The 25,408-nt window shown below is 40.6% G+C and overlaps 2 protein-coding genes and 1 pseudogene across 3 annotated transcripts in view; 2 read left to right on the forward strand and 1 right to left on the reverse strand.

The window, feature by feature from the left end:
• The window catches only part of SEPTIN14 (septin 14), a gene marked incomplete at both ends in the record, with an annotated part of 390,465 nt that overhangs the window by 122,347 nt on the left and 242,710 nt on the right, over nt 1-25,408 (reverse strand). The window lies entirely within an intron of this gene.
• LOC308499835 (coiled-coil-helix-coiled-coil-helix domain-containing protein 2-like) lies at nt 8,737-9,246 on the forward strand (the record flags this gene model as incomplete). Its single annotated transcript, XM_081053702.1, has 1 exon — nt 8,737-9,246. One exon carries the CDS (start codon nt 8,737-8,739, stop codon nt 9,208-9,210), a length of 474 nt encoding a protein of 157 aa, XP_080909828.1. The 3' UTR covers nt 9,211-9,246.
• Nucleotides 22,872-24,080, forward strand: LOC308499898 (glyceraldehyde-3-phosphate dehydrogenase-like; annotated as a pseudogene). The gene has a single exon. The product of its transcript is annotated as a glyceraldehyde-3-phosphate dehydrogenase-like (transcript).

Below are 25,408 nucleotides of genomic sequence, written 5' to 3' on the forward strand. Positions count from 1 at the left end.
CATCCACTTATGTTAAAAACACTTAATAAAATAGGTATAAAAGAAAAAAACCTGCAACTGAAATCTATGTAAATTTTCTAACAATTGTCACCCCAATAAATCTAATTAATTAAAAAAAATAATTTTTTTTAAAAGAGGAAAAATAAAAAGGAAAGTACCTTAACATAATAAAGGCCATATACGACAAGCTCTCAGCTAATCTCATAATTAACGGTGAAAAACTGAAGCCCTTTGCTCTAAATTCAGGTACATGACAGGGCTGTCCCCTATCACCTCTGCTTTTCAATATAGTGTTGGAAGACCTTGCCAGAGCCATCAGGCAAAAGAAAGAAATAAAAGGCATCCAAATTGGGAATGAAGAAGTTAAATTATCGCTCTTTGCAGATGCCATGATGCTATATATAGAAAACCCTAAAGACTCCACCAAAAGCTCTTAGAAACAATCAAGGAATACAGTAAGGTTGCTGGCTACAAAATCAACATACAAAGTCCATTGCATTTCTATATGCTAACAAAAAAATCTCAGAAAAAGCAATACAAAAAACGTCCCCTATCCCCTCTGCTTTTCAACATAGTGTTGGAAGTCCTCGCCAGAGCTATCAGGCAAGAGAAAGAAATAAAAGGCATCCAAATTGGGAATGAAGAAGTTAAATTGTCACTCTTTACAGATGACATGATGCTATACATAGAAAACCCTAAAGACTCCACCAAAAAGCTATTAGAAACAATCAATGAATATAGTAAAGTTGCTGGCTACAAAATCAACGTACAAAAGTCCATTGCTTTCCTATATACCAACAATGAAATCTCAGAAAAAGGGATAGAAAAAACAATTCCTTTTGCAATTGCAGCAAAACGAATAAAATACCTAGGAATAAACTTAACCAAGGATGTGAAGGATTTATATGCTGAAAACTATAAGACATTTTTGAAAGAAATTGAAGAAGACACAAAGAAATGGAAAGACATTCCGTGCTCATGGATTGGAAGAATCAACATAGTTAAAATGGCCATATTACCCAAAGCCATATACAGATTTAATGCAATCCCCATCAAAATCCCAATGGCATTTTTTAAAGAAATAGAACAAAAAATCATCAGATTTGTTTGGAACCACAAAAGACCCAGAATAGCCAAAGCAATATTAAAAAAAAAAGAACAATACTGGAGGTATCACACTCCCTGATTTTTCCTTGTACTACAGGGCTACAATCATCAAAACAGCTTGGTATTGGCGGAAAAACAGACACATAGTCCAATGGAATAGAATTGAGAACCCAGAAATAAAATCACATAAATATGGACAGATAATTTTTCACAAAGAAGCTAAAAACATACAATGGACGAAAGACAGCCTCTTCAATAAATGGTGCTGGCAGAATTGGATAGCTACGTGCAAAAGAATGAAACTGGACTGCTATCTGTCACCATGTACCAAAATTAATTCAAAATGGATCAAAGACTTAAGCATAAGACCTGACACAATAAACTCCATAGAAGAAAACATAGGTACTAAACTTATTAACTTTTTGGTCAAATAGCATTTTATGAATTTGACTCCAAAGGCAATGGAAGTAAAAGCTAAAATACACGAATGGGACTATATGAAACTTAAAAGCTTCTGCACAGCAAAAGAAACCATCGACAAAATAAAGAGCAACCAACTCAATGGGAGAAGATTTTTGCAAACAGTGCCTCCAATAAGGGGCTAATATCCAAAATATACAAGGAACTCATGAAGCTCAACAACAACAACAACAACAAAACCAATTGAAAAATGGGCAGAGCACATGAAGACACATTTCTCCATAGAGAACATACAAATGGCAAATAGATATATGAAAAATTCTCAACATCACAAATCATCAGAAAAATGCAAATAAAAACCACAATGAGATATCACCTCACCTCAGTCAGAATGGCTATCATCAACAAGACAAATAGTAACAAGTGTTGGAGAGGCTGTGGAGAAAAAGGAACCTCATACACTGTTGGTAGGGAATGCAGACTGGTGCAGCCATTATGGCAGGCAGTGTGCACGTTCCTCAAAAAATTACGAATAGAATTACTAGTAATCCCTCTCCTGGGTATCTACCCAGAAAATTTGAAAACATTTATACATAAAGACACGTGTGCTCCAATGTTCTTTGTAGAGCTTTATTTATGGTGGCCAAGACATGGAAACAACCAAAATGTCCTTCGATAGATGAATGGATAAAGAAGTTGTGGTATATGTACACAATGGAATACTATTTGGCGGTAAGGAAAGATGATATAGGAACATTTGTGACAACATGGACGGATCTTGAGAGTATAATGCTAAGCGAAATAAGTCAGACAGAAAAAGCAGAGAACCCTATGATTTCACTGATATGTGGTATATAAACCAAAAACAAAAAAGAGCAATACAAACAAATGAGAAACAAAAACTCATAGACACAGACAAAAGGTTACCAGAGGGTAAGGGGGCTGGGGGAAGGTAGATGAGGGTAAGGGTGATGGAAGATCACCCTTTAGAGGATCTATAGGGTAAGGGGATTTATAGATGATGTAATACAGAATTGTACACCTGAAATCTATGTAATTTCACTAACAATTGTCACCCCAATAAATTTTTTAAAAAATCCCATTGTGTGTTCACCACCCAGAGTCAGTTCTCCTTCCATCACCATATGTTTGATACCCCTTACCCTCATTTCCCACCTCCACCCACCTTACCGTCTGGTAACCACGAGACTATTGTCTGTGTCTATGAAAAGTTATGTTTAAATGTACAGTGCCCTCTTTTGTGTAGGGGTTATTTATTTCTTCTTTAACCCAGACGGTATTGGGAAGGAGCAAGGTAAAAGAGGGTAAAGGGGATAAAACATATGGTGATGGAAGGAGAACTTACTCTGGGTAGTGAACACACAATGGGATTTACAGATGATGTAATACAGAATTATAAACCTGAAATCTATGTAACTTTACTAACAATTGTCACCCCAATAATCTTTAATTTAAAAAAAAGAGAACCAAATAGAATTTCTGGAGATTAAGAACTCAATAAAATAAATGAAGAATGAAATAGCCAGCTAAGGTAGCAGAGTTGACTAGATGGAGGAAAGAGTCAGAGACATCGAAGATAGAAATCTGAAAATGACACAAAGGGAAGAAAAAAGAGACTCGAGACTTAAAGAAATCAAAGAACTCTTCAAGAACTTTCTGACTCCATCAGAAAGAGTAATATAAGTATAATGAGCACACCAGAAGGAGAAGAAAGAGAGAAGAAAACAGAGTGTATATTCAAACAAATAGTCTATGAGAACTTCTCAATCTTGTGGACAGAACTGGATCCTCAAATCCAAGAAGCAAATAGAACACCTAATTACCTCAACCCCAACAGGCTTTCTCCAAGGCACATTGTATTGAGGCTATCTAAAATCAAAGACAATGAAAGAATCCTCAAGGCAGCCAGGAAAAAGAAGACGGTAACCTACAAAGGAAAGCCCATTAGATTATTATCAGATTTTTCAGCAAAAACTCTACAAGCCAGGAGGGACTGGAACCAAATATCCAAACTGTTGAAAGAGAGAAATTATGAGTCGAGAATAATATATCCAGGAAAGATGTCCTCTAGATATGAAGGAGGAAAAAAGACCTTTCCAGACATACAGAAGCTGAGAAAATTTTCTAATACACGACCTGCACTACAAGAAATACTAAAGGAGGCTATTTGACCACCATCAACAGAGACAAGTTGTGGCAACCAAAACATAAAAAGGGGGAGAGTAAAGGCCTGAACTGAAATATGGGAATGGAGAAAGGAAGTTTGCTGAAGAAAGTGGAATACTCTAAATACCAAACTTTCTTTTACATAAACTTAAAGGTAACCACTCAGAAAAAATCCCAAACTAAAATATGTAACATAATAAAAGAAGAAACAGAGGGAAAAGTCATAGAATACCACCACAGAAATATAATAGACAGCAACAAACAGGAAAAGAAACAATGGAGACACAGCCTTACCAGAAAACTAAAGATAGAATGATAGGAAACACTCACATATGAATAATCACCCTCACCCATTGGACTGAACTCACCAATAAAAAGGCACAGAGTAGCAGATTGGATCAAAAAACTAAACCTAACCATATGCTGCCTCCATACAACACATATCAGCTACAAGGACAAGCATAGACTGAAAGTGAAAGTGTGGAAATTGACACTCCAAGCAAATGGTATCGAGAGAAAATCAGGTGTATCCATTCTGATATTAGATGAAATGGAATTCAGAGTAAAAAAAGGTAACAAGAGACAAAGAAGAACATTTCATAATGATAAAGGGGATTATACCACAAGAAGACATAACACTCATCAATATTTATGCCCCAATCAAGGAGCACTGAAATATACCAGCAAATACTAACAGAACTAAAGGGAGAAATTGACCAAAACACACTTATAGAAGAGGACCTAAATACATCATAGACAGCTATGGATAGATCATCCAAACAAAAAATAAAGAAAAAAATTGCAGCCCTAATGACGCATTAGATAAAATGGACATAGTTGACATTTATACAGCACTATACCCTAAAACATCAGACTATACAATTTTTTCTAGTGTACGTGGAACACTCTCAAGAATAGACCATATATTGGAACATAAAACTAGCCTCAGCAAATTTCAGAAGATTAAAATCATACCAACCATATTTTGTGATCACAAGGCTTTCAAATGGGATATCAACTGCAAAAAGAAAGCAGGGAAAATGACTAATACGTGGAGATTAAACAACATAATTTTAAAGAACGACCAGGTCAAACAAGAAATAAGAGGAGAGATCAAAAGATACATAGAAACAAATGACAATGAAAATACATCCTACCAAAATTTTGGACATGCAGCGAAAGCAGTTTTAAGAGGAAAAAGTATATCATTACAGGCCTATCTCAAGAAACAAGAAAACCCCAAATAAATAACTTCCTGTTACACCCTAAAGAATTAGCAAAACAAGAACAAATGAAACCCAAAGTCAGCAGAAGAAAGGAAATAACAAAAATCAGAGCAGAACTAAATGAAATAGAGAACAAAAAGACAATAGAAAAAAATTAATGTGACAAAGAGCTGGTTCTTTGAAAACATCTATAAAGTTGACAAACTCTTCGCTAGACTCACTAAGATAAACAGAGAAAAGACACTAATAAACAAAATCAGAAATGAAAGGCGGGAAGTTATAACGGATGCCTCACAAATACAAAGGATCATCCAAGGATACTATGAAGGACTATATGCCACCAAATTCAATAACCTAGAAGAAATGAACAAGTTCTTAGAAACATATAGCCTTTCTAGGCTGAATCATGAAGAACTGGAAAATCTAAATAGATTGATCACCAGTAGGGAAATTAAATCAGTCATCTAAAACCTACAAAAGCAAAAGTCCAGGACCAGATGGCTTCACTAGTGAATTCTACCAAACCTTCAAAGAGCATCTAATACCAATCCTGCTCAAACTCTTCCAAAAATTGAAGAATAGACTGTACTCCCTTACTCATTTTATGAGGCCAACATTACACTGATACCAAAACCTGGTAAGGATAACACACAAAAAAAGAAAACTACAGACCAATATCTCTGATGATTACAGATGCCAAAATCCTAAACAAAATTCTAACAAATTGAATGCAACAATACATTAAAAAGATTATTCATCACAATCAAGTGGGGTTCACCCCAGAGACACAAGGATGGATCAACATATGCAAATTTAACAATGTGATACATCACATAAACAAAATAAACAACAAAAATCATACGATTATATAAATTGACACAGAAAAAGCGTTTGACAAGATACAACATCCATTTATGATTAAAACACTTAATAATATAGGTATAGAAGGAAAACACCTTCACATAATAAAGGCCCTATATAACAAACATTCACCTAATATCATAATTAACAGTGAAAAACTGAAACCCTTTGCTCTATGTTCAGAAACACGACAGGGCTGTCCCCTACCACTGCTGCTTTTCAACACAGTGTTGGAAGTCCTCGCCAGAGCAATTAGGTTAGAGAAAGAAATAAAAGGCATCCAAATTGGGAATGAAGGAGTTAAATTGCCATTCTTTACAGATGACATGATTCTATATATAAAAACCATAAAGACTCCACCAAAAAGCTATTAGAAACAATAAACTGGCCCAAAACATAGCGCAGACTTGTGGAAGGTTTGCTTTGGGGTGCGCTAGTTGGGCAAGCAGGGGAGAAGCGAGGAGGGGAAGAGGAAATGCACCGCACTCTCCAAACCCCCACGGTAGAGCTGCGGTCCTGTAGTGTGCCCACAGCAGCAGCGGCAGTCAGCACCCGGGGCTCTAGAGTCCCACGGGAGCCCAGGGTGCAGCGGAGAGCGCAGGGTCCAGGAGGTGGGCTCTTTCCCTGTGTCCCACAGCTGATTGCTCCTGCCGGGGCGGGCAGATCGTGGGCCCTAGGGCAGACAAAGAACTCAGACGCCACACCTGGGCACCTCACCCCACTTTTCGAATCCTCCCCCCACCCTTCCAGAGACTTAAACTGACCCCTGAACTGAGGAGTAGTGTTAGATTACAGAGGGGCGTCTGTGCTCAGGCGCTGGGAAGACTGGCAGCCAGCTCTGACCTTTGGAAGAGTCTGGGAGGAGGGGATTTTCGCTAAACGAGGAGAGAGGAGACTCCCACACCATCAGCCACCACCTTTACGGGCCTGCGGGAGGAGTGTGACGTGGCTGGCCTGGGAGACATAAGACCCCTCCATCCCCAGCTCCCACCCTTTCTGGCTGGCCTGGGGCGGGGCAAGGGCAACTGCAGAAGCACTCCCTGAGTTCAGCAGTAAGCGGCAGACGCAGCTCCCGGCTTTCAGCAGCTTAGAGATCTCCCGCCTGCCCCCACCCACACACCCACGGTAGGAGGGCCCTAAGACTCAGGAGTACTGGGCACGGTGCTGGTGGAGCTTTTCTCAGCGTGCATGTGCAGGAAAGGACAGAAACTGCATGGTCTCTCTGAAAACTGTCATCTAGACCCCTCAGCCGCTCGCATTTAAATCTACAGTCCCAAATTCACTCTGGGCACCAGGTGACCAGCGCTGCCTGCGCAATAGGCAGGGAACTCTTGGCCACAGTGGAGGACAACCTGGAGATTACTTGGTGGTCTTAAGCCAAAACTGGTGCTGCCTCATGTTTTGCTTTGCTTGGTGTTTTTTTTCTCTGCTTGTTGTGATTTGCTTTGTTCTGTCTTTATTTCTTTGATATCTTTGCCTATGTTGAGTGGGGATTTTCGGTTGTATTTTACATTTACATTTTACTCGATTTGTTTTCTTTGTTGTTGTTGTTGTTGTTGTACTTAGTAACTTGATTTGTGCTGAAACTGCCCTAATAGGGCCCAGCTTAAGAGGCACGAGAGTCAACATATCCAGAAGCCAACTCTGGACCAAACCAGAGTAATACCGGGTTTGACCTACAAGTCACACACCCACAGGGAATTCTATGAAGGCACAAGAGCCCATAGAGGCCAAGCCTCATTTAAGTGGCCAACCCTGACCCAGCAGAACACCCTGCGGTGGGCAGAGCCAAGTCTCACAACTGGACGGCCTAGGAGTTAAACCCACCTACTTACAAGCAAAAAGCAATTAAAGTTCTTCTTGAACAGGACAATATACTAAACACACGAGCCACCTGTGGAGCACATGCAGAGGAGAAGAACGAAGTAGTCCAAGTCAAATATAAAGGACACATCTATATAAGATAACCCAACAAGAACTAATAGCTCTAGGAGATCTTCCTAATACATCAAAGCAAACACAGAGAGTCAGTCAGAATGGGGAGACAAAGAAACATGTCCCAAATAAAAGAAAAGAAGAAACCTCCACAACTGGAACCAAATGAAGCAGAGGTAACCAACCTTTTAGAGACAGAGTTCAGAACACTGGTCATAAGAATGTTTAAGGAGCTTAGAGAAGACATAAAGAAGGATATAGAAATCATAAAGAACAACCAGTTAGAACTAAAAAAGGATGTAGAAATCTTAACGAACAACCAGCTAGAACTAAAGAACACAATTACCGAAATTAAGAACTCACTTGAAGGAATTACCAGCAGGTTAGATGAAGCAGAGGATCGAATCAGCGACTTAGAAGACAAGTTGGCAGAGATCACCCAAACTGAACAACAGAATGAAAAAAGAATAAAAAACAATGAAGATGGGTTAAGAGACCTCTGGGATAACATCAAGTGCAACAACATGCACATCATAGAAATACCAGAAGGCAAAGAGAGGAAGCAAGGGATTGAGAACATATTTGAGGTAATAATGTCCGAAAAATTCCCTATCCTGATTAAGGAAACCAACATACAAGCCCAGGAAGTGCAGAGCGTTCCAACCAGGATAAACCCAAACAGGCCCACACCAAGACATATTATAGTTAAAACGGCAGAGCTTAAAGACAAAGAGAGAATCTTAAAAGCAGCAAGAGAAAGGCAGAAGGTTACATACAAGGGAACTCCCATAAGACTATCAAATGACTTTTCTACAGAAACATTGAAGGCCAAGAGGGAGTGGCAGGAGATACTCAAAGTGATGGAACACAAAGGCCTACAACCTAGATTGCTTTATCCAGCAAGGCTCTCATTTAATGTTGATGGAGAGATAAAGAGCTTCCGAGAAAAGAACAAACTGAAAGAATTTATTACAGGACGCCGAGCCGTCACGCAGCTGTTATGCCTCGTGTAAGCCGAAGCCGGACCTCCCGCATAGCCTCTCCGGCCAGCCGGGCACCTCAGATGAGACCTGTGCCCAGGCCAGTGCCAGCAGCTCAGCCGCCAGTAGCAGCTCCACCATTTGCTGTTGGCTCACCTGCTGCGGCACCCCGGCAGCCAGGTCTGATGGCACAAATGGCAACCACTGCAGCTGGTGTGGCTGTGGGCTCTGCTGTTGGCCACACATTAGGTCATGCCATCACTGGGGGCTTCAGTGGAGGAAGTAATGCTGAGCCCGCAAGGCCCGACATCACTTACCAGGAGCCTCACGGAACCCAACCGGTATACCAGGAGCAGCAGCAGCAGCAGTTTAGCCCATGCCACTATGAGATGAAACAATTTTTGGAGTGTGCCCAGAACCAGGGTGACCTGACACTTTGTGAGGGTTTCAGCGAGGTGCTAAAACAGTGCAAATTTGCAAATGGATTAGCCTAATGAAGTTCAAATTGAAGATATGGAAACTCGTCTCTCATGACCATGTTAACTTACTATAAAAATATAATTGCTAGTGAGAGCGTAAGTATAAAACCACCAGTTAAACCTCTCCTCCAGCATTAATGGCTTCCTTGCCACAGAATTACAATGGACAGGGTGTTTGTAACTACAGAAGTTAATTGAGATGATAATGAGTTTGGGGCTGAGCAAATATTTGTGTTGCCTCCTTATACAAGCTTTTGTGATGTTATTGTTTGTGAGTCAATTAGAATAAAGTGATTTACTTCACACACAAAAAAAGAATTTATTACAACCAAGCCAGCATTGCAAGAAATACTAAAAGGACTTCTGTAAATAGAAGAAACATGAAAACAATTTACTACAAATTTAAAAATGGCAATAACTATGTACCTATCAATAATCACTTTAAATGTAAACGGATTAAATGCTCCAATCAAGAGACATAGGGTGGCTGACTGGATAAGGAAGCAAGAACCTTGTATATGCTGTATACAAGAGACTCATTTCAGATCAAAAGACACACACACGCTGAAAGTGAAGGGTTGGAGTAACATATTTCATGCAAATTGAAGCGAAAAAAAACCTGGAGTTGCAATACTTATATCTGACAAAACAGACTTTAATATGAAGAACATATTAAAAGACAAAGATGGGCACTATAAAATAATAAAGGGATCAATCCGACAAGAGGAAAACAGGTACTGATGGACATAAAGACAGAGATCAACAGCAACACTATCATAGTAGGGGACTTCAACACACCTCTGACAACGAGGGACAGGTCCTCCAGACAGAAAATCAATATGGAAACAACAGCCTTAAATGATACTTTGGACCACTTGGATTTAATCGATATTTTCAGAGCATTTCACCCCAATGCTGCAGAATACACGTTCTTCTCAAGTGCACATGGAACATTTTCCAAGATAGATCATATGTTAGGACACAAAACAAGCCTTGATAAATTTAAGAAAATTGAAATCATACCAATTGTCTTCTCTGACCACAGTGCTATGAAATTAGAAATGAACTACAGGGAAAAAAAACCAAGAAGACACACCAATTCATGGAGGCTGAATAACATGTTACTAAATAACGAATGGGTCAAGCAGCAGGTCAAAGAAGAAATCAAAAGATATCTCGAGACAAATGAGAATGAGAACACGACAACCCAAAATCTATGAGATGCTGCAAAAGCAGTCCTAAGAGGGAATTAGCACTGCAGGCGTACCTAAAGAAACAAGAAACATCACTAATTGATAGTTTCTCTTCAGACTTAAGGGATCTGGAAAAAGAACAGCAAAATAAGCCCAAAGGAAGCACAAGGAAGGAGATAATAAGGATCACAGCACAAATAAATGAAATAGAAACCAGAAAAACAGCACAAAAGATCAATGAATCCAAGAGTTGGTTCTTAGAGAAGATAAACAAAATTGACAAACCTTTAGCCAGACTCATTTAAAAAAAGGAGAGAGAGGACCCAAATTAATAAAATCGGAAGTGAAAGAAAAGAAGTGACAACAGACACCACAGAAATACAAAAAATTTTAAGAAATTACTATGAGCAACTATATGCCAACAAAATTGACAATCTAGAAGAAATGGACAATTTTCTAGAGGCACACAACCTTCCAAGGCTAACTCAAGAAGAAACAGAAAGCCTGAACAGTCTGATTACCACCAGGGAAATCGAATCAGTAATCAATAATCTCCCAACAAACAAAAGCCCTGGACCAGATGGCTTTACAGGTGAATTTTACAAAACGTTCAAAAAAGAATTATCACCTATTCTCCTCAAGCTCTTCCAAAAAATCCAGAAGGAAATAAGACTCCCAAACACTTTTTACGAAGCCACTATCACCCTGATCCCAAAATCTGACAAAGACACCACAGAAAAAGAAAACTACAGGCCGATATCGCTAATGAACACAGATGCAAAAATTCTCAACAAAATATTAGCAAACAGAATTCAGCAATACATTAAAAAGATCATACACCATGATCAAGTGGGATTCATTCCTGGTATGCAGGGGTGGTTCAACATCCGCAAATCAATTAATGTGATATACCACATTAACAAAATGAAAAATAAAAATCACATGATCATGTCAATAGATGCAGAAAAAGCATTTGATAAAATACAGCAACCTTTTATGATAAAAACCCTTAAGAAAGTGGGAATAGAGGGATCATATCTTAACGTAATAAAGGCCATATATGACAAACCCACAGCTAACATCATACTCAATGGGGAAAAGCTAAAACCATTCCCCCTAAGATCAGGAACAAGCCAAGGTTGCCCACTTTCTCCACTACTATTCAACATAGTGCTGGAAGTTCTAACCACAGCAATCAGACAAGAGAAAGAAATAAAAGGCATCCAAATTGGTAAGGAGGAAGTAAAATTATCATTATATGCAGATGATATGATACTATATATAGAGAACCCTAAAGACTCCACCAAGAAACTATTAGAACTGATAGATGAATTTAGTAAAGTAGCAGGATATAAAATTAATATTCGGAAATCAGTTGCATTTGTATATACCAATGATAAAATAGCAGAAGAAGAAATTAAAAAAACAATTCCATTTACAATTGCTCCAAAGACTATAAAATATCTGGGAATAAATCTAACCAAAGATGTAAAGGATCTGTACTCAGAAAATTATACAACACTGAAGAAAGAAATGAAAGAAGACATAAATAGATGGAAACACATTCCATGTTCATGGATAGGAAGAATTAATATAATTAAAATGTCCATACTGCCTAAGGCAATATACATATTCAACGCAATTCCTATCAAACTACCAACGACGTTTTTCACAGAAATAGAACATATAATCCTAAAATTTATATGGGACCATAAAAGACCCCGGATAGCCTCAGCAATCTTGAGAAATAAGAACAAAGTGGGAGGTATAACGATACCTGATTTCAAACTATACTACAAGGCTACAGTAATCAAAACAACATGGTACTGGCATAAAAATAGATACATAGATCAATGGAACAGAATAGAGAGTCCAGACGTAAATCCATGCCTATATGCCCATCTAATCTACGACAATGGAAGCAAGAATGTACGATGGGGTAAAGATAGTCTGTTCAATAAGTGGTGTTGGGAAACCTGGACGGACACATGCAAGAAAATGAAGCTGGACCACCTCCTTACACCATATACAAAAACAAATTCAAAATGGCTTAAAGACTTAAATGTAAGATCTGAAACCATAAAATATCTAGAAGAAAATATAGGAAGAAACTTCATGGACATTACCCGGAGTAAGATTTTCACTGATATATCCCCTCGCGCGAGTGAAGTAAGAGAAAAAATAAACATGTGGGATTACATCAAACTAAAAAGTTTTTTCACAGCAAAGGAAACCATCAATAAAACAAAAAGGGATCCTACTCTATGGGAAAAGATATTTGCCAATGATATATCTGATAAGGGATTAATATCACAAATCTATAAAAAACTTACTCAACTCAACTCCAAAAAAACAAACAACCCAATTAAAAAATGGGCAGAGGACTTGGGGAGACATTTCTCTAAAAAGGACATACAGAAGGCAAGAAGACATATGAAGAAATGCTCAACCTCACTAACCATCAGAGAAATGCAAATAAAAACCACAATGAGATACCACCTCACTCCAGTCAAAATGGCTATTATCAATAAATCAACAAACAACAAATGCTGGCGCGGATGTGGAGAAAAGGGAACGCTAGTGCACTGTTGGTGGGACTGCAGATTAGTGCAGCCACTATGGAAAACAGTATGGAGGTATCTCAGGAATCTGAAAATGGAACTACCCTATGATCCAGTAATTCCACTCCTAGGCATCTACCCGGAGAAATCCAAAACTCCAATTCAAAAATCTGTATGCACTCCTATGTTTATTGCAGCACTTTACACAATAGCCAAGATATGGAAACAACCAAAATGCCCATCGGTAGATGACTGGATTAAGAAGCTGTGGTACATTTATACAATGGAGTATTACGCAGCCATAAAGAAGAAAGAAATCTTATCATTTGCAGCAACATGGATGGATCTAGAGAACATTATGTTAAGTGAAATAAGTCAGAAAGAGAAAGACAAGTACCATATGATCTCACTTATATATGGAATCTAAAGAAAAGACTATGTGAATGAACTAATCAGAGTCAGTTTGGGGGACGCAGAGAAAAAACCGAGAGTGGTTAGATGGGTGTGTGGGAGGGGGTTGGGGATAAGGGGAAAGGTGAAGGGATTTGGAAGCAGCTGGTAACCACAAGATGGCCTCAGGGTTTTTCTTTTGAAAATTAATTTGGGGAAGGTATTCTATAATGTTGTAAAGATTTTGTTGGGTATCCGATGGACATGCGTCCTATTTGGGAGACCACCTCAGGGATACTGTGGATACCTGATCATGGCATTGTACATCAGAAGCTAAACATTAATGAATGCCAACTATAATTTTATATATATAATGTGATGGTTCAGTGTGAGGTCGGAGGGATAGTGGATGGGGGGAGGGGGGTTCACAGTATGAGGGATATAAATGATGAACGTCTAAGTATTACCTTGTTTTGTACACCTGAAACTAATAAATAAATTAATTAATGAAAAAAAAAAAAATAAATAAAGACTCCACCAAGAAACTATTAGAACTTACAGATGAATTTAGTAAAGTAGCAAGATATAAAATTAATATTCGGAAATCAATTGCATTTGTATATACCAATGATAAAATATCAGAAGGAGAAATTAAGAAAACAGTTCCATTTACAATTGCTCCAAAGACTATAAAATATCTGGGAATAAATCTAACCAAAGATGTAAAAGATCTGTACTCAGAAAATTATACGACACTGAAGAAATGAAAGAAGACATAAATAGATGGAAACACACTCCATGTTCATGGATAGGAAGAATTAATATAGTTAAAATGTCCATACTGCCTAAGGCAATATACATATTCAATGCAATTCCTATCAAACTACCAACGACGTTTTTCACAGAAATAGAACATATAATCCTGAAATTTATATGGGACCATAAAAGACCCCGGATAGCCTCAGAAATCTTGAGAAATAAGAACAAAGTGGGAGGTATAACGATACCTGACTTCAAACTATACTACAAGGCTACAGTAATCAAAACAGCATGGTACTGGCATCAAAACAGACACATAGATCAATGGAACAGAATAGAGAGTCCAGAAGTAAATCCATGCCTATATGCCCATCTAATCTACGATAATGGAAGCAAGAATGTACAATGGGGTAAAGACAGTCTGTTCAATAAGTGCTGTTGGGAAACCTGGACAGACACATGCAAGAACATGAAGCTGGACCACCTCCTTACACCATATACAAAAATAAATTCAAAATGGCTTAAAGACTTAAATGTAAGATCTGAAACCATAAAATATCTAGAAGAAAATAAAGGAAGAATCTTCATGGACGTTACCCGGAATAAGATTTTCACTGATATATCCCCTTGCGCGAGGGAAATAAGAGAAAAAATAAACATGTGAAATTACATCAAACTAAAAAGTTTTTTCACAGCAAAGGAAATCATCAATAAAACAAAAAGGGATCCTACTGAATGGGAAAAGATATTGCCAATGATATATCTGATATGGGATTAATATCACAAATCTATAAAAAAAACTTACTCAACTCAACCGCAAAAAAACAAACAACCCAATTAAAAAATGGGCAGAGGACTTGAGGAGACATTTTTCTAAAAAGGACATACAGAAGGCAAGAAGACATATGAAGAAATGCTCAACCTCACTAACCATCAGAGAAATGCCAATAAAAACCACAATGAGATACCACCTCACTCCAGTCAAAATGGCTATCATCAATAAAACAACAAACAACAAATGCTGGCGCGGATGTGGAGAAAAGGGAACGCTAGTGCACTGTTGGTGGGATTGCAGATTAGTGCAGCCACTATGGAAAACAGTATGGAGGTATCTCAGGAATCTGAAAATGGAACTACCCTATCATCCAGTAATTCCACTCCTAGGCATCTACCCGGAGAAATCCAAAACTCCAATTCAAAAATCTGTATGCACTCCTATGTTTATTGCAGCACTTTACACAATAGCCAAGATATGGAAACAACCGAAATGCCCATCAGTAGACGACTGGATTAAGAAGCTGTGGTACATTTATGCAATGGAGTATTACGCAGCCATAAAGAAGAAAGAAATCTTATCATTTGCAACAACATGGATGGAGCTAGAGAACATTATGTTAAGTGAAATAAGTCAGAAAGAGAAAGCCAAGTACCATATGATCTTACTTATATGCGGAATCTAAAGAAAAGACTATGTGAATGAACTAATCAGAAACAGTTTTGGGGACACAAAGAAAAAACCGAGAGTTGTTAGATGGGTGGGGGGAGGGGGTTGGGGATAAGGGGAAAGGTGAAGGGATTAGGAAGCAGCTGGTAACCACAAGATGGCCTCAGGGTTTTTTGAAAATTAATTTGGGGAACTTATTCAATAATGTTGTAAAGATTTTGTTGGGTATCCGATGGACATGCGTCCTATTTGGGAGACCACCTCAGAGATACTGTGGATGCCTGATCGTGGCATTGTACACCAGAAGGTAAACATTAATGAATGCCAACTATAATTTTATATATATAATGTGATGGCTCGGTGTGAGGTCGGAGGGATAGTTGTAGGGGCGAGGGGGGTTCACAGTGTGAGGGATATAAATGATGAACGTCTAAGTATTACCTTGTCTTGTACACCTGAAACTAATGAATTAAAAAAAAGAAAAAGAAAAAAAAAAATATATATATATATATATATAAAGTACTCATACAATTTAATACTATGAAAACAAGCACTTCGATTAAAAAATGGGCAGAGAAATTGAATAGGCCTTTCTCCAAAGAGGACACACAGATGGTCAATAGATAAATGAAAGATGCTCAATGTAATCAGAGAAATGCATTTCTTAATGTAATCAGAGAAAGGCACATTGAAACAAAATCAGCATTGATTTGTGATAAAAACTCACCTGTCATAATGGCTATTAGCTAGCAATAAATCAACAAACAAGTAGTAGTGAGGATGTGGAACCCTCCAGCACTGTTGGTAGGATTACAAAGACTTACTCCTGATGACAGGCAGAAAGGAAAGGGAGACCTCAGTCCTACAACTGCAGGAACTGAATTCAACCAACAACCTGAATGACACTTGAAGTATATTCATCCCTAGAGCTATCAGAATGGAACATAACTCTGCTGGCATCATAATTTTAGCCTTGCAAGACACTAAACAGAAGACCCAGGTGAGTGACACTATACCTGGATTTTTGCCTTACAGAAGTAATAGAGTGTTAATTGTAAGCTACGAGGAACCTGCCAAACCATCCACTCATTTTGGATCCTTTAGGCAAGCTGACTACAGTCCAATTATTATCATAATTGTGTCAGAAATCAATGGTCAGAAAAATTAGAAAATTCAAAAGTGGAATACTTCATCACACCAGAATTTCTTCACAAATTTTTTTAAAATTGTACACTTGAAACCTACGTAATTTTACTATCTATTGTCATCCCTGCTGCAGCCCGTGCAGCCAGGAGGGGTTGGCCTGAGGGGGAAGGACGAGGAGATTGAGAAAAGACAAGGAGACAGGAAAGCTGGGCTCGGGAGATCCACCATCCACGGATGGCGGAGCAGTGGCACAGTTTTTATTTCACACACAGTATATATAGTCTTAGAACAGTTGTCTATACAAACAAGTATTAGCAGAACAAACACGTATCAGTAGAACATTTTGTTTTGTGTATTGGCAAGATTGTATGTCTGTGGCTGCATTAGTCTTATCTTGTACTTTCTGGGAAGATGTTGAGGCGAGGCTTCCCGTGGGAATGACCTTGCAGGCTGCAAGGCCCTTGTCAGCTTACAGCCCGCTCCCTACACATTCCAATAAATTTTAACTTAAAAAAATGAAAATAAGTCTGCAACTAAAGTAAATTTGCTTGGTTCCTGATGAGTCAACATATCTCATGGATTCTGTTTAGCTGTTTGTTTATTCAGGAGTCAATGCGAATTTTGAAGTGACTGAAGAATTAGCTTTTATGAATAATCTGTGTACAACTTCAGGAGAGAATATTTTCAAAGAAGGTGAGAAAACCCTCATTGAGTACTACATCAAGTGGAATTTGCTAGGCAGGTACTTTGTGGAAAATACTTAAATCTACCATGGTTTATTGAACGAGTAATGTCTACAATGAACTTTATTTGGTCTCATGAACTCAACCATTGTTAGTTTCAAGAATTTTTGTCAAAAATAGAAAATAAATATCCTGATGTGTCCTACCACATAGCCAGGAGTTTGATAGATTGAAACTGGTAAAATTTTATTAAGATATGATCTCAGGATGAGGGTAAGGGGGATCAAATATATGGTGATGGAAGGAGAACTGACTCTGGGTAGTGAACACACAATGGGATTTATAGATGATGTAATACAGAATTGTACACCTGAAATTATGTAATTTCATTAACAATTGTCACCCCAATAAATTTTTTAAAAAAAGAAAAGAAAAAAAGATATGATCTCATGGATGAGACCTAAATTTTTCTAAATAAAAACTGCCTGCGTTCAGTTATCAAATAATGAACGGCTTTGGAAATTAGCTTTTGTTACAAACTTGATAATATTTCTTAATAAATTCATCCTAAAATTACAAGGTAAAGCAAAGCTTACAGGGTATAACTTGTACTGCAGTAAAGTCATTTTGATGACAACTAACATTGAATTACAAGTAAGGTCAAACTGCTTTATACACTTGCAGTGCTGTCAAAAGTTAAAACAAGGAGAGGAATGATCCAAGATGGTGGAGTGGATAAACGCTGTGCTTGCTTCATCCTGTGAGCACATTAAAATTACAACTAAATTATAGAACAATCAACCTACAGAACATCTGAAGTCTAGCTGAAGAGAAGTTTTATAATTAAGGATATAATGAAGAACCACGTTGAGGGGTGGAGATGCAAAACAGGCTGGCCCCAAACATCCATGTGGCAGATGAAAGTTTAGAGGGAGATCTCAGCCAGAGGCTCCCCACGGAGGAGCAAGGGACCCCAGCCACACACCAGGCTTCCCATTCGGGAGTGCTGTTGCCGGGAAAGGAGCCCCCATAACATCTAGCTGTGAAAAACAGTGGGGATTACAATTGCCTGGGTGGGAGGAATGCTGTGGAAAACACAGACATCCTCTTAAAGGGCCGATGCAGGCACTGACCCTGGATTCTGGTGGAGGGATGGTGATTCAAGGGGTGTCAGGGGCCTAAAGGGTTTGGGGAAGCAGACTGTGGTGTGTGACCTTGGTGGAGAGGTGCAGGGGGCTGGAAAACAGTCAGCAATTTCCCTATTTGGTTCCCCTTCCTGTGCAGCCAGTAGGCAGGCACTATCTTTCCTGTGTTGAGCCCGCAGCATTCACATATGGCCAAATCTGAATCTGATTGGCCTGGTGAGCTCCACAACTCTACCTTGCTGACTCACTGAGACCCCGCCATACCCAACTCCATACCTTGAGTGGCTTTATGTGCAGCTGAACCTCACCAGAGCTGGCAGGTGTCAACAGGCCTTGGTGTATCCTGGCTTTTTGTGGAGCTACCCAAGACCCAGTACTGGTGGTTGCCATCCTGAGTTCACAGTGTGGCCTCTCCCACACACCTCCATGTCTAGCACAGGCAGTGACCAACTGTGGATTGCTTTGTAGTTCCTACCAGGTATTCACTGGCCAGTCACAGCCAATGACTGAACTTGGCCTGTAGCTAGACCCTCCCAAGAGGCCCAAGAACAAACATACTTGGAGGTTTGCTTCAGAGGACAGCAGAGCACCACACAATTAGCCCCTAAAGCAGCACACCGAAAGGTGGTATCAACAGGCACTAGAGCCCCCTGGGGTGAATCCTGCTCTGTGTGGTTGGCCCCCCAGCAGAGCAGCCTGTAAGCTGTGGATGTGGCCAAACCACTCAGCCAGACAGCCTGAGGATCAATCCCACTCACTGACATGCCAACAGCAGTCAAGGCTCAAACCCGCACAAGAGACGCTCCTGGAGCACCAAGCTCAGGTGACCAGGGAGACTATGCCAAATCCCCACAGGCACCTACTGCATAAGGCCATACTGCAAGAGACGTAACGGATTTACCTGATACATAAAAACAAACAGAGTGGCAGCCAAAATGAAGAAACAAAGAAATATGTCCCAACTGAAAGAATGGGAGAAAAGTCCAGGAAAAGAACTAAATAAAATGGAGGCAAGCAACTTACCAGAGACAGAATTCAAAACACTGGTTATGAGGATTCTCAAGGAACTTAGTGAGAAATTCAACAAAGAGATAACAACTGTAAAAAATGACATAGAAACCATAAAAAAAGAACCAGTCGCAAGTGAAAAATACAATAACTGAAATGAAGAATGCACTAGAAGGAGTCACCACCAGACTAGATGAAGCAAAGGATCAAATCAATGATTTGGAAGACAAGGTAGCAGAAAACACCAAACAATTGGAGCAGCAAAAGGGAAAAAAGAATAAAAAGAGATGAGGATACTTTAACAGACCTCTGGGACAACATGAAACGTAACAACATTTGCATCATAGGGGTACCAATAAAAAAAGAGAAAGCAAGGGATTGAAAACCTATTTGAAGAAATAATGACTGAAAACTTTCTTAACTTGGCAAAGGAAATAGATATACAAGCCTAGGAAACAGAGAGAGTCCCAAACAAGATGAACACAAACAGGTCCACAGCAAGACACATTATAATTAAAATGGCAAAGGTTAAAGACCGAGAGAATCCTAAAAGCAGCAAGAGAAAGTTAACTAGTTACTTATGAGGGCACTCCTATAATAAGATTGCCAGCTGATTTCTCAACAAAAACTTTGCAGGCCAGAATTAATTGGCACAAAATATTCAACATGACAAAAACTGAGCATCTACAACCAAGGGTACTTTACCCATCAAGACTATCATTTAAAATCGAAGGACATATAAAAAGCTTCCCAGACAATAAAAAACTAAGGGAGTTCATCACCATCAAACCAGTGTTACAAAGAGTGTTAAAGGGACTTGAAGGTGACAAAAAAAATAAAAAATATGAACAAAATGGCAATAGTTATATATCTATCAACCATTACTTTCAATGTAAATGGATTAAATGCTTCAATCAAAAACAGGGTGGCTGAACGTATATGAAAACAAAACCCTTACATATATTGCCTACAAGAGACTCACTTCAGATTGAAAGACACACAAACTAAAAGTAAAAGGATGGAAAGAGATATTTCATGAAAATGGAAATGGGGGGGAAAAAGCTCGTGTAGCAATACTTATACAAGACAAAATAGATTTTAAAACAAAGCTATAACAAGAGACAAAGAAGGATCCAGTAATCCCACGTCTGGGTATTTAGCTGAAGAAACCCAAAATGCTACTCAGAGGGTATGTATGTATCCATATGTTCACTGCAGCATTGTTTACAATAGCCAAGATGTGGAGGCAGCCTGAGTATCTGTCAATGGCAGAATGGATAAAGAGGAGGTGGTACATTGCAATGTTGCTCGGCCATGGAAAGGAATGGGTTCTTGCCATCTGCGGCAGCATGGATGGACCTGGAGGGTATTGTGCTTAGTGCAGTATGTCAGACAGAGAAAGACAGATGCAATGTGATTTCACTTATATTTGAAATCTAAAGAACAACATAAAGAAAACAGGGATTACATCATCAGCGTGAGGTGAGCCTCTTGAAATATCTCCTGGAATTTAAAACAAATTGAACAGCTATAATTCCACAAAGGACTCCCTGTCCTTTGCAACAGACAGGCAAGACAAAGAGATGTACCATTGAAATCATCCAAAGGTGGGCAAATTGGGTGAGGAGAGGAGAAAAGGGGAAGTGCAGAGACACGAGCCAAATGAAGGTCGCAGGACGGACACAGAGTGGAGATCAAAGCTCTGAACTCCCTGCATTCAGGAGCAACTGCCGTCATGAGAGAGGGAAGAATTCAGACTGCTAGCACTCCCCTTAGGCTCACAGTCCTACCTGAGGGATCAGCATATAACACAGCTGAACCCAATGCTCATGGCAGAGACCTCAGAGAAAAGACTGAGAGAAGAAGAGTGAAAATGGTGGTTTAAGCCCTCACCACCAGGCAGAAGACAGAAGACCTAGGCACAGAGCCAAGCCAACCCCTCCTTACTCTCCCAGACTTTGCCCCACACCCCACCTTCCCAGTGCTAGAAGCTGAACGGTAGCAGTGTCAGATCAAAAGAACAGAATATTTGCAGTTCTGAGAACTGCGGCCCTCAGCCACAGACACACACCCCAACTATTAATAGTTCTGGAGAAGGGGAAAGAGCCTTGGGTGCAAGACTGGCTGTGCTGGTGATGGCTGCCATTGCTCAGAGCACCCTCTCACAATCCATCCTACACCTACACCTACCTCCAACCTATCTGGGCAAATCCCTGCAGGGGTAAACAGAGATGAAATACATAGGCCCAGAATCTGGTGCAGGAAGACCTTTGAAACTTCAGAAGCTCTCCACAGAGGCTGTGCCCTGAGTCCCAGGCAACCTGCTCACAGAGGAGAAGTCCACTTTCCAGGGAACCCCCTCATTGTGTGACAAGCTGAAACAGTGCAGAGAAAATATAACACTACAGCATGAGAGAGAATAAAAGGCTGCACCAGAAGAAAAAATAAAACATTCTACCAACAACTACTGGAAAGCAACCTGTTGAGGAGGCCACTCTTGTAGACGCCTACGAAGAGAAATAATAATTCATTAATTGCCATGAATAACGAAGGTAACAAGGCAGCTCAGAAAGAAAATGAAATGTCTCCAGAAAATGAACTTAAAAACATGGAAATATTGACTTAAATGGCAGAGAATTCAAGATTGCAGTTCTTAAAAAACTCAACGAGATGCAAGAAACACAGACAGGCAGTTTAATGAACTCAGAAAAACAAAGAACAAAATGAACATTTGACCAAAGAGATTGAAAAAAAAAACCCAAATAGAATTCCTAAAGATTAACAACTCCATAAAAGAAATGAAGAATGATGGGGCAGCCGGATAGCTCAGTTGGTTACAAAACGACTCAGAACAGCAGGGCTGCCGATTTGATTCCCACGTGGGCCAGTGAGCTGCGCCCTCCACAACTAGATTGAAGACAACGAGCTGCCGCTGAAATTCCAGAGGTGCAGCCGGCCAGATGGCTCATTGGTTAGAGCACAAGCTCTCAAAAACAACGTTGCCTGTTGAATTCCCACATGGGATGGTGGGCTGCGCCCCCTGCAACTAAAGATTGAAAAAGGCAAGTGGACTTTGGAGCTGAGCTGCACCTTGAAGGACAACTTGGAGCTCATGTGCCCTGGAGAGACACACTGTTCCCAATATTCACCCCACCAAAAAAAAACAAAAAACAAAAAACTGAGTCACAACAAGGGTTAAATGTTTTAAAAGAAATAAATAGAAGTGAAGAATGAAATGGCCAGCTTAGGTAATAGAGCTGACAGATAGAGGAAAGAATCAGTGACATCAAAGATAGAAATCTGGCTCTCTGCTCCTCCCGTTCAACAGACAGCCGCGTCTTCCTGCGCAGTACCAGCACGACCCTGAGACACGATGGTGAAGGTCGGAGTGAACGGATTTGGCCGTATTGGGCGCCTGGTCACCAGGGCTGCTTTTAACTCTGGCAAAGTAGATATTGTTGCCATCAATGACCCCTTCATTGACCTCAACTACATGGGCTACATGTTCCAGTATGATTCCACCCATGGCAAGTTCAAAGGCACAATCAAGGCTGAGAATGGGAAGCTTGTCATCAATGGAAAGTCCATTACCATCTTCCAGGAGCGAGATCCCGCCAACATCAAATGGGGTGATGCTGGTGCTGAGTATGTTGTGGAGTCCACTGGGGTCTTCACTACCTTGGAGAAGGCAGGGCCCACTTGAAGGGTGGAGCCAAGAGGGTCATCATCTCTGCCCCTTCTGCGGATGCCCCCATGTTTGTGATGGGTGTGAACCATGAGAAGTATGACAAGTCCCTCAAGATTGTCAGCAATGCGTCCTGTACCACCAACTGCTTGGCCCCCCTGGCCAAGGTCATCCATGATAACTTCGGCATCGTGGAGGGACTCATGACCACAGTCCATGCCATCACTGCCACCCAGAAGACCGTGGATGGTCCCTCTGGGAAGCTGTGGCGTGATGGCCGAGGGGCTTCCCAGAACATTATCCCTGCTTCTACTGGCGCTGCTAAGGCTGTGGGCAAGGTCATCCCTGAGCTGAATGGAAAGCTCACTGGCATGGCCTTCCGCGTCCCTACCCCCAATGTGTCAGTTGTGGATCTGACCTGCCGCCTGGAGAAAGCTGCCAAATACGATGACATCAAGAAAGTGGTGAAGGAGGCATCGGACGGCCCCCTCAAGGGCATCCTGGGCTACACTGAGGACCAGGTTGTTTCCTGCGACTTTAACAGTGATACCCACTCTTCCACCTTTGATGCTGGGGCTGGCATTGCCCTCAACGACCACTTTGTCAAGCTCATTTCCTGGTATGACAATGAATTTGGCTACAGCAATAGGGTGGTGGACCTCATGGCCTACATGGCCTCCAAGGAGTAAGAGCCCCCTGGACCTCCAGCCCCAGCAAGAGGAAGAGAGGCCCTCGACTACTGTAGAGTCCTTTTCCCAAATTGATCCCCCAACACACTGAGAATCTCCTGACCTCGTCTCCATCCCAGACCCCCCTAAAGGGTAGGGGCTAAGGGAGCCCAGCCTTATCATGCACCGTCAATAAAGTTCACTGTACCCAGCCAAAAAAAAAAAAAACGAAAGATAGAAATCTGGAAATGACTCAGACGGAAGCAGAGAGAGATCTGACAGTTAAAAGAAATGAAGGATCTCTACAAGAACTTTCTGACTACATCAGAAAGAGCAACATGGCTTAAAAAAAAATGGCGGCGTGAGGTGAGCCTCTGTAACGCTCCCCTGGAATTTACAACGAATCAGACAACAATAACTCCACAAAGGACTCTCTGCACAGCAGACAGGCAAGACGAAGAGGCCCACTACTGAATTCACCTCCAGGTGGATGAATCGGGCGAGCGGGGGAGGAGGGAGAGGAGAAATGCGGAGACGGAGCCGCGCGGGCGCAGGACACAGACCTAGCTCGGTGCTCAGAGCCCGCTGCTCCCGGATCTTCCGCAGCTGCGGGAGAGGGAAGGACTCGGACTGCTAGGGCTCCGCTTACGGCCCACAGGCTGAGGGGGCAGCATATAGCACAGCTGAACCCAATGCTCCCGGCAGCAAAGACTGAGGGAAGAGGGCTGAAATCGGTGGTTTAAGCCCTCACTGCTGAGCGGAGAATGGAAGCCTTAGGCACGGAGACAGGCCGCCCCCTCGCTACCCTCCCAGAGCTCGCCCCGCCCCCACCTGCCCAGTGCTAGAAGCGATAAAGTAGCAGTGTCGGATCAAAGGACAGAATATTTGCTGCTCTGAGAACTGTGGACCGCAGACACAGATTCGCAGCTCACCTAGTTCCGGCAAAGGGGAGGGAGCTGTGGAAGCAGGACTGGCTGTGGTGGTGGTCGCCGCCATTGCTCTGGGCCACCTCTTACAACTCACCCCGCCCCTGACCCCACCTATCTGGGCGGATCCCTGCAGGAGTAAACAGAACTGCTGAAACAAACGGGCTCTGAATCTGGTGCAGAAAGAGCTTTGGAACTTCAAAAGCTCTTCGCATACCTATCAACCTGTTGCAGAAGCCACTCCTGTAGATGTCTAGGAAGAGAAATAGTAAATCAGTGATTGCCATGAATAACCAAGGCAACAAGATAGCTCAGAAAGAAAGTGAAAAGTCTCCAGAAAAGGAACTTAGAGATATGGACCTTTGTGATTTAAATGACAGAGAATTCAAGATCGCAATTCTGAAAAAACTGAACGAGATGCAAGAAAACACAGAAAGGCAGTTTAATGAACTCAAAAACACAATCAAAGAACACCATGAGCATTTTGCAAAAGAGATTGAAATCTTGAAAAAGAACAAATGGAATTTCTGGAGATTAAGAACTCAAAAGAAGAAATTAACAATAAAATAATCAGCTTAGGTAGTAGAGTTGACCAGATGGAGGAA

Source organism: Rhinolophus hipposideros (assembly GCF_964194185.1).
Source record: "Rhinolophus hipposideros genome assembly, chromosome: 7".
Classification (NCBI taxonomy): Eukaryota; Metazoa; Chordata; class Mammalia; order Chiroptera; family Rhinolophidae; genus Rhinolophus; species Rhinolophus hipposideros.